Source organism: Eupeodes corollae, chromosome 1 (assembly GCF_945859685.1).
Source record: "Eupeodes corollae chromosome 1, idEupCoro1.1, whole genome shotgun sequence".
NCBI classification, from domain to species: domain Eukaryota; kingdom Metazoa; phylum Arthropoda; class Insecta; order Diptera; family Syrphidae; genus Eupeodes; species Eupeodes corollae.
The window spans coordinates 53,129,465-53,142,910 of record NC_079147.1 but is presented as its reverse complement, the minus strand read 5'-3'; the positions used below and the strand labels follow the sequence as shown (position 1 = coordinate 53,142,910).

At 30.6% G+C, this 13,446-nt stretch overlaps 1 protein-coding gene across 2 annotated transcripts in view; it reads left to right on the top strand.

Annotated features, from left to right (window-relative positions):
* Positions 1 to 1,773, top strand: part of LOC129938570 (synaptic vesicle glycoprotein 2B-like) — an 83,125-nt gene extending 81,352 nt beyond the window's left edge. For both annotated transcript variants that reach the window (XM_056046209.1, XM_056046208.1), the window contains exons 10-11: positions 1,426 to 1,553; positions 1,622 to 1,773. In XM_056046209.1, the coding sequence (XP_055902184.1) occupies positions 1,426 to 1,553; positions 1,622 to 1,677 (184 nt within the window). In that variant the 3' untranslated portion in view covers positions 1,678 to 1,773. The remainder of the gene's footprint in view (positions 1 to 1,425; positions 1,554 to 1,621) is intronic.
* The last annotated feature ends 11,673 nt before the right edge of the window (positions 1,774 to 13,446 follow it).

The window sequence follows — 13,446 nt, the reverse complement described above, 5'->3', positions numbered from 1 at the left end:
TGGAGTTGAATCTATGGACAGCTTTATGTTTGCCCAGAAGTAGAATGTTACTACGGATGGGCTTTTGACATTTATGCGAGTCTCGAATGGATCTTATGTGATTTTGTTCTCAAATGTTGGTGCGATTGATATTGCATTTGTATCTCGATGGCTGTGTTCGTTAAGTAGCTGTCCATTTGAATCATGTGTTTTCCATTTGGAAAAAATCAATCGGTTACTATTGATTTTATTTAGTTTTGTTATGAAAATAGACTAACTGGGCTTATTTTGCAAGAGAAAACAATAGAATTAGGTTTTGATATGTTCCCACCAAAGGTTTATCTCAGTTTAGATTAAATAAATCTTTTTTTCTTGTCCGCAGCACAAGAAGATTTAAAAATGATTAAGTTTGACTGCACTTTCTAAAATACAAATTGTGTTTCGATGTTTTCTATAAGTGAGAAAGTTTGATTCCGCAACCGGAATCGAGACGAATCAAGCTCATTTCAACTCAATTCAGGTATATAAAGAATTTAGGCGATCTTCGAACTTGATCAACACCACATGTTAGCTTGAAGTTTTTATTTTATGTCAAATTGTTTGGTTACAACTTTAAAATCGACTATCACATTCACATTACGTGTTTCCTTGATTTTGATAGTTAACTATCAAATATCAGCTTTCACGATTTCACCCCTGGTCTGAATTGCGATTTTTTTTTTGTTGGGATTTTTTGATTAATATTTAATTGTATCAACTTTTAAAAATATAAAAACCGGACTACTGCGGATCGTTTTTTGGGCATTTTCTCAATGTACTATTTTTGGAATACCAAGAAAACACGGCTAGTGAGACTTTTGGTTCCTTTTTGTTTCATTTGATTGTGGAAATTTTACAAACTAACTCTAACTCATGTATTCGCCCCTGGAAAGTCTCTATGGGATATTTGATTTTCTTTTAACCTTTTAGCTCTTTTGGAACCAAAAAAATATAACGCAGTATCGGCTTCACGCAATATCAATTTTTGACAGCTAGTGCTCAGACTTGTCATATAAGTATGTACATATGTAATTGTACCACAAAACAAGCTCAAGTTCAAAGTATTAATATGATGAACAAAAGCAGGTCATCCAAATAAGATGACATTTTAAGTTTGCATTCCATCCATTTTTAAAACGAAATCAGATCGAAGTTTTTCAAGAGTTGAATGAAGCCATCAAAATTCAGAATCTGGAGTCACCCCAAAAATAACATCGTTAAAAAGTCAAGACTTCCAAATTAAAACCGGTCTATGTTGCTCCTTTCGACACCTTCCTACTCCCGTATTTCTCTTTTTACATTTAAGGCACTATTCTACTGTTCCTAAACACAAATGTATAGTGACTTGGAATCTTATTCATAATTATTAATAAAAAAAAATTAAATATTTGTTGTTTAACTTTACAGAGTAATGGCAGCAGCATTATCAATGACATTTGGCCGCGGTGGAGCACTTTTAGGAAATCTTCTTTTTGGTTTCCTTATTGACTTCAACTGTGTGATACCAATTGTTTTATTTGCGTTTATGTTAGCTGGTAAATATAACAAAAAAAATTTAAACTTTTTAATAACTTTAATATTAATGTTGATTGTTTAATTTCAGTAAGTGGTTTACTGTGCATTCTCCTACCGAGTACGGGGAATGAAGCCTTAGCATAAGACTTTATTGTAATTTTAAGAAACTTCTATCTAATTTAACTTAACTACTATTAATTAATATAAATATTTATTTACGATAAAAGAATAAAAACAAAACTAATTTAAGTCACTGTTAACGAAAATCTATAAAAAACAAAAAAATATAAAAATTAAACTAAAAGGAATGCATTATTAAAAAAAGACGTAAAAAGAAGAATGGTTGTTTATTTATTGTTTAAAAAAAGAAATATGTAAAATTGTAGATACAAATAATAAATCTTTCACATAGTATTGCTAAAAAAAGAAGTACCTTAAAATAAATAAAATAATATACATTATACTCAATAAAAATAATTTAATTTGTTGTTAATTTGGATTTGTTTGTTTTAAATCTATGTTTAGTATAAATTGATATTGATATTTTGTAAAGACAACAACAATTGTGTTTCTTTGTTCTACCTAAGTATTATTCGGTAGTGAATATTTAAGTACATAATAAGAGGCTTAAAAAAGAAACTATTTATGTTTATTCTTTTTTTATAAATTATATAATTTGTTGCAAAGAACAAAGTTAATTTTATATTTTCCAGATTTACATTCTGTAATTTTTGTTTCTTTTGTTTATTGTTTTTTTTTTTTAAGAAGGAAAAGCAATTAAAATTAAGTGTTATATAAATAAATTATAAATTTAAAATAAATTATTATAAATGCAAAAATAAAAAAGAATGTTATCTAAATCTGTATAGAACATTGGAATGAATGTTTGTTTTAGTATTTACCTACAAATAAAATGATCTGTAGATATATTAATTAAATGCTTTTTTTATTTATTTCATCTACAAGAAATATTACCGCTAACAGATATATGTAGGCACTTGAAGGCTAAATCAAATAGTAAATAAATATAGGACAGCAGTTTTTTAATTTATTACGATTAATAAATAAATATATTGGGTGGCGCAACATTCCTGTTACGATTACAATTTTAAAAATCAATTTTCGAAGACACTATTGAAATATAAAATGGATCTTGACAAAGTTTGATTGTTTCCATAATTTGTAGTGTGAGTTCTTTGGAATTACAAGGAGCTATCTCTCATAGACCTAGCGGGAACATTGATTGGTAATAATTCAAGACTGTGAAATAGAAGTAAATGAAATAAAAATCGTACTTGACCAGCTTTCTTTGATAAGCTAAAGCAGCTTTTCAACAACGCACTTTCAGCCGGCTTTATTCCCTCTTCGTTCAAAAAATCTGTTATTTTCCCTATTCATAAGAAAGGTGATCCAAACAACGTCGAAAATTATAGGGGAATTTGAATTATGAACGTTACGACGAAAATATTTTGCGGTGTTTTCAAAGCATTCCAATACGGAAGTAAGAGCATTTACGTTTTTTTTTTGTTGATTTTAAGGCAGTTTTCGGGCTTGTGAACAGAAATGCACTTTTTTCAAACTCTCTCAACTCGGAATCTCCTTTTAATATATTTGTATTTATATTTATTTCATCAAGCAGAGTACAACTCTTACAGACTAATATGTATACTTATATGTAATATGTTAAAAGTAGAAATATAAATAATAATTAAAAAATAAATAAATAAATAACAATTCCTTTTAGATAATACAATCCGAAAACGAGAAACATTTTTAACGATTAAATAATAAAGTCATTTTCAGGTCTTTTATAAATACATCTCTTGAACAATTTGCAAAAATATCTATAAGGCCTATCACAGAATTTGTTTCTCTTATACAACGTGCAAATGGTTCGTTCATACTATAATTTCTTCTAAAAAGTTCTCCCGTAAATGAAAATTTACACGTATAATCCGGCAAGGAAAAAAGAAATTTATGCGCTCCAATAATTGAGGACAATTAGTACGATTATTAATTAAGTCTTTAATAAGCATTATACAAAAAAACTTTCTTCTAAGATCAAGTGTTTGAATATTAAAAAGCAGACATCTAGTAGCATAAGAGGGAACTTCAATAGACCAGTTCAATTTGATAAATAAAAATCTAGTAAATCTTCTTTGAACACCTTCCAGTCTTAAAGAGTGGATTTCATAATAAGGGTTCCAAATAATGCAGCAATAATCAAGAACTGGCCTAACTAGCGAAACGTATAATATTTTCAATGTGAAAGGATCAGAAAAATCCTTTGAGTTTCTTCGTATGAATCCAACCATTTTGTTTGCCTTATTAACAACATAATCAATGTGACTCGAAAAAGAAAAACGTTCATCCAAAATAACTCCAAGATCTTTCTTAACAAATACTCTTTCAAGGACTATATTGTTAATGGTGTAATTGAAAATGATGGGCGACATTTTCCGATGACAAGTGAAACTTTGACATTTTCCAACATTCAGAAACAATTTATTATCATCACACCATTTTGCCAGCTTGTGAAGATCTTCCTGAAGAAGAAGGCAGTCATTTGAAGATTTAATAGACCGGTATACTTTGACGTCATCAGCATACATCAGATTTTGTGAAAATTTAAAATTGGAGGGAATGTCATTAATGAAAAGGATGAAAATCAACGGTCCAATATGGCTTCCTTGAGGAACACCTGAAGTAACAGAAATTTGTTTGGATAAATGTGTTCCAATTTTAACATACTGAACACGATTTTTCAAATAAGAAGAAATCCATTTGATGAAGCAAGAATGAAAGCCAAGTTTCGATAGCTTAAAAATCAGGATCTCATGGTTTACCCTATCAAATGCTTTAGCAAAATCTGTGAATATAATGTCTGTTTGCAAGCTGTTTTCAAATCCATTAACTACCGAGTCACATAAAACTGCAAGATTTGTTGTTGTAGACCTACCGGCAATAAAACCATGTTGGGAATCAGAGATTATGTTTTTAATAGTATAACTCAATTTTTTGGAGACTAATTTTTCAAACAATTTTGGAATCACTGAAAGTTTACATATTGGTCTATAGTTCATTACATTCTGTTTGGGCCCAGATTTGTGTATGGGAGATATATATGATATCTTCCAATTATTCAAAAAAGTTCCAGTTATTAAGGATTTATTGAAAATCAAGCATAGTGGTAGTGATATTGAAATAGCACAGTTTTTTAACACAACAGGAACCATTCCATCCGGTCCTGCGCTTTTATTAGTGTCCAAATTTAATAACGCATCAAAAACATCTGCTTCATCAAAAATCATGTGTCCTATATCAACCACATCAACCGGTGAAAAGGGAGGAAGTTCACATGAATTTGGAATTAAGTAGACGGATTTGAAATAATCAGCAAAAAAATTACATATAACACTCAAGTCACTGGAAATGCTTCCAGAATATTCCATACAGTTTGGAAGACCAGGGGTTTTTCTTTTAGTGTTTATAAATTTCCAAAACTGTTTACTATCTGATTTTATTTTAGATTCCACTGATAAAATATAATTGTTATAAAGAAATTTATTTAGACTGTTAAAATCTCTATGGCATTCTAAATAGTTTTGGCGGAGGATAACATTATTTTTATCAAGCTTATACAATTTATACGCTTTATTTTTTCTGTTTTTAAGGTTTGTAAGCCTTTTATTAAACCATGGTAGTTTTGAGCTAGACCGGGCTGATTTTTTGGGAATGAATAAATCACGATATTCATTTAAATAACTACAAAATAATTCAAACGCTTGATCTACGCTTAAATCAACCAAAATCATATTCCATGGAATTGATGACAAAAAATTGTTTATTTCAACGAAATTTGCACGTTTATAATCAAAAAAAAAACTCTGTACTATCAGAAGATTCTTTTATATATGTTAAAAATTTACATTCAATAGAAAGGCATAAGTGATGAATTGAATTTTGAACAACAGGGAATTCAGTCTCTTCGATATAAGCTTCATATTCCTTGTCAATAAAAACTAAGTCTAAAATACGATTAAGACTGTTATTTAAACTATTTACTTGAACTAAATCAAATTGACTGTAAAAGTCTATAACTTCGGATTCAATTTCGGTGACAACTTTAAACGGCACTAAGTGCTTATCATCATGATCAAGTTTCCAGCTTATATTTCCAAGATTGAAATCACCTAAGATCATAACATGGTCAGAAATACTTAAATTGTTTAAAAACGAATGACAATTTTCTAAATGCAATTTATACATGTCTAAAGAACTTCCTGGGCGAATATAACTTACACTTATATACAAATTACAGTTTCTTTGAAATGATATCTTAACAATCAATTGATCGACATCCAAATTAAGAGGATTATTATCAGATATAAGTTCTAACTGATTGACAACATAAATACTTTTTACAGCAATAATTACACCACCACCTCTATCTAAACCTGTAGTAAGAGAACATCGATCTTTCCTAAATACTATAAATTGTTGACTATTAAATAATTCTCTAGTTAAATGATTTTTATTTAGCCAGGTTTCTGTAAGATATATGTATACCTCATGGTACAGAAGCAGCAGTTTGGGATGGATCTACGTTCTCACAATGGTTTGATACTAACGCTGGCTGGTGTTAAACAAGGATGCCCTTCGATTGCTTTGCTGTTTGCGTTGTTCATTAACGATATTGGCAAATATCCTTTTGGTGGAATTTGGATAGCTGACACTACAATCAATGTTCTTTTCTATGCAGATGATCTATAGTGATCCTTTCAGAGTCACGCGAAAATTTGCAGCTTATGATGACTCGGTTGTCAACATACTCCAACGCATTTGGACTTGCAATAAATATTGAAAAATCCAAAATCATGGTATTCACAAGATCTTCTCACAGTTTGGTTAGAGAAGGTTGGTTCTTTAATGGCCATCGTCTTGAAATCACTAAAAATTACAATTATTTAGGCGTGAAGTGAAACAAAACAATGGATTTCAAAAATCGTCTAATTAAAAAGGCGAAGTCTTCACAAAGCGTGCTGAATATGAAATGGAGGAATATTTTCTCTAACCAAAATGTATTACAAAATATTCGTGGTTTGTTAAAACATTTCTTTGTTACGTGGCAAAAGTTTGGGGAACAGATGAATTTGAAGTAATAGAAAAGCTCCAAAGAAATTTCATAAAAAAAAACTTTTTAATCTGCCCAATGGAACACCTAACTACGCAATTTATATTGAAACGGGGGTCGCAACACCCTTAAAATGCAGGCCGATTACATCTATAAAGTTGCTTCACATTTAGATGCTCGTTTTACAAAGAAAATGCTCCTTTATAAAATGCGGAATAAGGACTGGTAAGCTGCAAAATGGCAAAATATTGCTGAGAGATGTCGAGAAGTTATCCAATTTGATTTGAATGACTTGGCTCAACTAAAGGTGCAGCTTTACAAGATAATTCAAAAACACGAAGACTTGGTTCAAGAAAAACTAGTAGCCAGAGGCTGAGCAATCTGAGAGCAGAATAATTTATTAGCTTCCCACAGGAAGTTATTGCAATGGGTCCGATTTGTCAAATTGAAAATTTTGACATTTCTCGACGTTTCAAGGTCCCTAGAGTAGAAATAAAAGATTTTTAGAAAGATGTCTGTGCGTGCGTGTGAACGTACGTTCATACGCCGGTACGTTCGCAACCCTTTTTTTTGTTGTCCAAAGCTCAAGAACTAGTAGAGAAATCGACTTTGCATACAGATAATATTGCAGAAAGGATGCAGAAAGGGCTCTCAAAAAAATAGCAGTTTGTAAAAAAGGTGAAAATTTTGGTTAACCCTAAATATCTTACGAACGAAAAACGCTAGAGCCTTGAATTAAATTTTATATAATATATTGTAATGTAATATCAAAGAAATATATTTTTTGAAAAAAATATATCAAACGTTTTTTTTATAAATCGAAAAAAACTGAAAAAAATGTTTCCCCTCCAAAATTTTACGACTAAAATATGATTTCATCTCCAAAACAATTTTGTGCAACGAAGAATAATGTTTTTGACATCTGATAAAATTTTGAGAAAAATTGAATTAACAATTTTTTTATAAAAAATAAAAATCTAAAAATTACTCAAAGTTGTAGTTTAAGCTTCAAACTTGATTTATCTTACAAGAAATATTGTTTTCAGCATTCTGAAAAATATTAAGAAAAATCGAATTGACAGTTTTTTTTTTACAAAAAATAAAAATCTGCAAAAAAGTTGGTAAAAATTGATTTTCGACTTAAATATCTTTTCAAAAATTTGAGATAATAGCTTTCTAACTAATTTTTACTCATAAGAAATATTGTTTTCAACATTAAGACAACTTTTGAGAAAAATAGAATTGGCTGTTTTTTTACAAAAAATAAAACCTAACAAAAATGTATAAAAGTTGGTAAAATTTGATTTTCGACTCAAATATCTTTTCAAAAATTGTAGATATTGGCTTTAAACTACTTATATCTTTCAAAAAATTATATTGTTAACAGTCAGTACAATTTTGAAAAAAATCAAGTTGACAGTTTTTGTACAAAAAATTAAAAACCTAAACAAAATTTACAAAAGTTGGTAAAAATTTACTTTCGACTAAAATAGCTTTTTAAAAATTAAAAAAATTGGCTTCAAACTTATTTTATTTCACAGAAAATATTGTTTTCGATATTCAGTAACTTTTATATAAAAATCCAACAGTTCGTTTTTTCATAAAAAATAAAATCTGCAAAAAATAGTACGTAAATTTGGTAAAAATTGATACGAGTACATATAGACAAACTTTATTAGTGTCTCAATTTTAATACACGCCTAAGAAGTGCCAGAATAACCATAGAGCGAACTTTCGCTTTTCTCAAAGGCCGATTTCGACGATTGAAATATTTGGATGTTGCAAGTCCTATGCTGGCCAGTAAATTTGTAACAGCTAGTTGCATTTTGCACAACCGCATTCATTAATTTAACGAATCTGGAAATTTGTATGGAAAACCAAGAAAGAAGAAGCTGTGCTAGAAGAAGAAACTTCTTAAATAGCCCAGCTTCTTTTCCAGCGAGCTCTCTTCAAAATCGAAGCCTTTACCCTTCATCCTCCTTTTTTTTAAGGAACACCGTCCTGCGCCTGATTTTTGGGTTTCTGAGATCGTGTTTGTGGTTGTTGCATTGTTCTAAAAACAAAAGAACAGTTCGGTGCTCCCAAGAAGATTCTAAAAATGCAATCTTTATGAATAGGGTATTTTTTTTTTAAATAGAGACAATTTTATGTAACCTTTCTCAGTATTGCCTGTGTTTTCTTGCGGAATATCGAGGTTTGCTGCAGTAGATACTGAATCTTTAATAATATTGTTAACGGTGATTTTTTAAGAGCTTGAGAACTTTAAAAAAAAAAAAAATCGCATACAATTTGCAAAGTCTCATCGATGCTTTATTTGAAACGTTAGATTGGTCCATGACATTTACTTTTTGAAGATAATTTCATTTAAATGTTGACCGCGGCTGCGTCTTAGGTGGTCCATTCGGAAAGTCCAATTTTGGGTAACTTTTTCGAGCATTTCGGCCGGAATAGCTCGAATTTCTTCGGAAATGTTGTCTTCCAAAGCTGGAATAGTTGCTGGCTTATTTGTGTAGACTTTAGACTTGACGTAGCCCCAAAAATATATAATAAAAATAGTCTAAAGGCGTCATATCGCATGATCTTGGTGGCCAACTTACCGGTCCATTCCTTGAGATGAATTGTTCTCCGAAGTTTTCCCTCAAAATGGCCATAGAATCGCGAGCTGTGTGGCATGTAGCGCCATCTTGTTGAAACCACATGTCAACCAAGTTCAGTTCTTCCATTTTTGGCAACAAAAAGTTTGTTAGCATTGAACGATAGCGATCGCCATTCACCGTAACGTTGCGTCCAACAGCATCTTTGAAAAAATACGGTCCAATAATTCCACAAGCGTACAAACCACACCAAAAAGTGCATTTTTCGGGATGCATGGGCAGTTCTTGAACGGCTTCTGGTTGCTCTTCACTCCAAATGCGGCAATTTTGCTTATTTACGTAGCCATTCAACCAGAAATGAGCCTCATCGCTGAACAAAATTTGTCGATAAAAAAGCGGATTTTCTGCCAACTTTTCTAGGGCCCATTCACTGAAAATTCGACGTTGTGGCAGATCGTTCGGCTTCAGTTCTTGCACGAGCTGTATTTTATACGGTTTTACACCAAGATCTTTGCGTAAAATCTTCCATGTGGTCGAATAACACAAACCCAATTGCTGCGAACGGCGACGAATCGACATTTCACGGTCTTCAGCAACACTCTCAGAAACACACGCAATATTCTCTTCTGTACGCACTGTACGCATTCGTGTGGTTGGTTTAATGTCCAATAAAGTAAACTGAGTGCGAAACTTGGTCACAATCGCATTAATTGTTTGCTCACTTGGTCAATTATGTAGACCATTAATCGGACGTAAAGCGCGAAACCCATTTCGAACCGAACACTGATTTTGGTAATAAAATTCAATGATTTGTAAGCGTTGCTCGTTAGTAAGCCTATTCATGATGAAATGTCAAAGCATACTGAGCATCTTTCTCCTTAACACCATGTCTGAAATCCCGCGTGATCTGTCAAATACTAATGCATGAAAATCCTAACCTCAAAAAAATCACCCTTTACATTTTTTAACTTACGATTTTTTAATTTAATATTACTTAAGATATCTCGGATTAGTAATTCAGTTGTGATTCAAAGTTTAAATTCACTCTTCACACATGTTGCAAGCCTTGTTCCACGATGTAACCTCAACTACAGTGGTGGACACGAATTTAGCACATTGGAAAGAGTACAAGTATTTCTCTACTTTCAATTTTGTATTACTTGCAAGCAACGGTTCATTTTTATGTTGTTACTATGGTAATAAAAATGTGTAAATGATTGAAAAGTAAAATACTATTTTGCGAAAAATGAAGATTGTTTGTGATTTGCGTTGTTTTTAGCTGGACATAAATTTAGCCCGTTTTGCAATCAATGAGTGTATTCTAAATTTGTGTGTTTTTTAAAAAAGAAAATAATATTTTTTGAGGTAATTAAATATACCTTTAATGATCTATATTAAAAAAAAAAGAGGCTGGGATGCGACCCACACTGATAACTTCCCATCCCGTCTGTCGATTTGTCTTGCTTCAAAGTTTGTCTATATGTACTCGTACCAATTTTTACCAAATTTGCATACTATTTTTTGTTGATTTTTTTTAATGAAAAAACGGACTGTTTGATTTTTATATACAAATTACTGAATATCGAAAACAATATTTTCTGTGAAATAAAATAAGTTTGAAGCCAATATTTCAAATTTTTGAAAAGATATTTGAGCCAAAAATCAATTGGTAAATTTTTTTTAGGTTTTTAATTTTTTGCACAAAAACTGTCAATTCGATTTTATTGAATGTTGACAACAATATTTGTTGAAAGATAAAAGTTGTTAAAAGCCAATATCTACAATTTTTGAAAAAATATTTGAGCCGAAAATCAATTTTTACCAACTTTTATACATTTTTTTTATGCTTTTATTTTTTGTAAAAAAACTGTAAACTCGATATTTCTCAAAATTTGTCCTAATATTGAAAACAATATTTCTTATAAGTAAAAATTAATTAGAAGCTATTATCTCAAAGTTTTGAAAAGATATTTGAGTCGAAAATCAATTTTTACAAACTTTTAACAATTTTTTTTTGGTTTTTATTTTTTTGTAAAAAACCTGTGAATTCGATTTTTTTCAAACTTTAACTTATTGTTGACAACAATATTTTTTGAAAGATTAAAGTAAATCAAAGCCAATATCTCAAAGTTTTGAAAAAATATTTGAGTCAAAAATCAATTTTTACCAACTTTTAATAATTTTTTTTGGCTTTTATTTTTTGTAAAAAAAACTGTCAATTCGATTTTTCTCAAAATTTTTTAAAATGTTGAAAACAATATTCTTTATAAGATAAAATAAGTCTGAATCCTAAATTTTAAGTTTTAGAAAAGATATTTGAATCGATATTCAATTTTTACCAACTTTGAGTAATGTTTTTTTTAGATTTTTATTTTTTATAAAAAAAACTGTCAATTAATTTTTTCTCAAAATTTTATCAGATATCAAAAACATTATTATTCGTTGCACAAAATTGTTTTGGAGATGAAATCATATTTCAGTCGTAAAATTTTGGAGGTGACAAATTTTTTTTTTCAGTTTAATTGATTTATAAAAAAAACGTTATATTGATTTTTTTTTTCAAAAAATATACTTGTTTGGTATCACGTTACAATATATTATATAAAATTTAATTCAAGTCTCTAGCGTTTTTAGCTCGTAAGATATTTAGGGTTAACCAAAATTTTCACCTTTTTTCAAACTGCTATGGTAAAAAAACCACCCACGCAATTTTCTTGAGAACCCTTTCTGCATCTTTCTGCCTTATTATCTGTATAACAAAGTTTATTTTAAATCGATATCTCTTCTGGTTCTTGAGCTATGGACGACGAAAAAAACGTCGCGAACGTACGGACGTACAGACGTACGAACGTACGTACACACGCACGCACAGACATTTTTCTAAAAATCTTTTATTTCGACTCTAGTGACCTTGAAACGTCGAGAAATGACAAAATTTTCAATTTGACAAATCGGACAATAACTTCCTTTGGGAAGTTAAAAATGAATTAGTCATGGCAATAGGAAAATGGTGCTCAAAGGAAAAAAGAAGTCTGATCTTGAAAATGAAGTCAAAAGAGCGGACGGTAACAGACATTCCTAAGTTGTTAGAATGTTCCAGGAAGCTTGTTTATAATGTCCTTCGTCATTTCAAAAAGTTTTGAGTGATTGAAAACGTCAAACAAAACCAACGGGTCAAAAAGACAACGACAAATGAAGATAGAATTATTTATAGGTTATCGAGCAAGGATCCGTTGTGCCATTCGAAGCAAACTTTCAACGAACTATGTTGTAAATGATTCCTCAAGGACTATAAGACGCTGATTAAATGAAAATAATCTACGTGAGTGCGTTGGTCAGAAAAAAACCGCTAAAAATCTGAAATCTAGGTTAAAGTTTGCCAAAGCTCACCTAGACAAACCAATTAGTTTTTGGGGAAAACTTGTTCTGGAGCGATTAATCCAAATTTCGCCGGTTCGGATCGGATGGGAAAAGAAGAAGACAATTTGCATTATTATGGCGCTTCCTGCACGACAACGACCCTAAACACACTTCGAAGTTAGTGAAGTGTGCCTTAGAGGTGAATAAAATCGACGTTTTGACGTGAATTTGTATAATGATGTTGAACACCACATTGAGCAAAAAAACCAACCAATTTAACACAATTATGGCAGGAGATTCAAACTGCTTGGTATGCAATTCCAAAGTCACGGCTTTGGTTGAAAGTTTGGCAAGAAGAATTGCTTCTGTACTGCTAAATAAAGGGTTCCTTACCAAATTACTTAGAAAAATTTAGAATTGATAACTGTAAGCAAAATTTAATCAAGAAACTGTTAAATGTGCTAAATTCGCGTCTAGACGAAAAATTGATGTTTCTACATTTCATACTTTTTTCTTCTTACAGATGTTAAAAATATTTGATGAAGTACTATAAAAACATAGTGCTGTGTATGTCTATGCATATGTAATGTAAATAAAATTTAACTATTTTTATAATAAGAAAACAAATTAAAAATAAAATGGTTTTTATTTTCTACAACAAGTGTTCAAAATTCTTGTCCACTTGAATACTTGTAGCTCGCAGCAATCGGTAAGTAAATTTTGTATAAAACATTATATTTAGATATGAATACATGCAGCGCCCTCCCGCCAAACTTTAATCGCTAATACCAGAACTCCATTTAAGAAAAACAGTGCAGTCCTCCT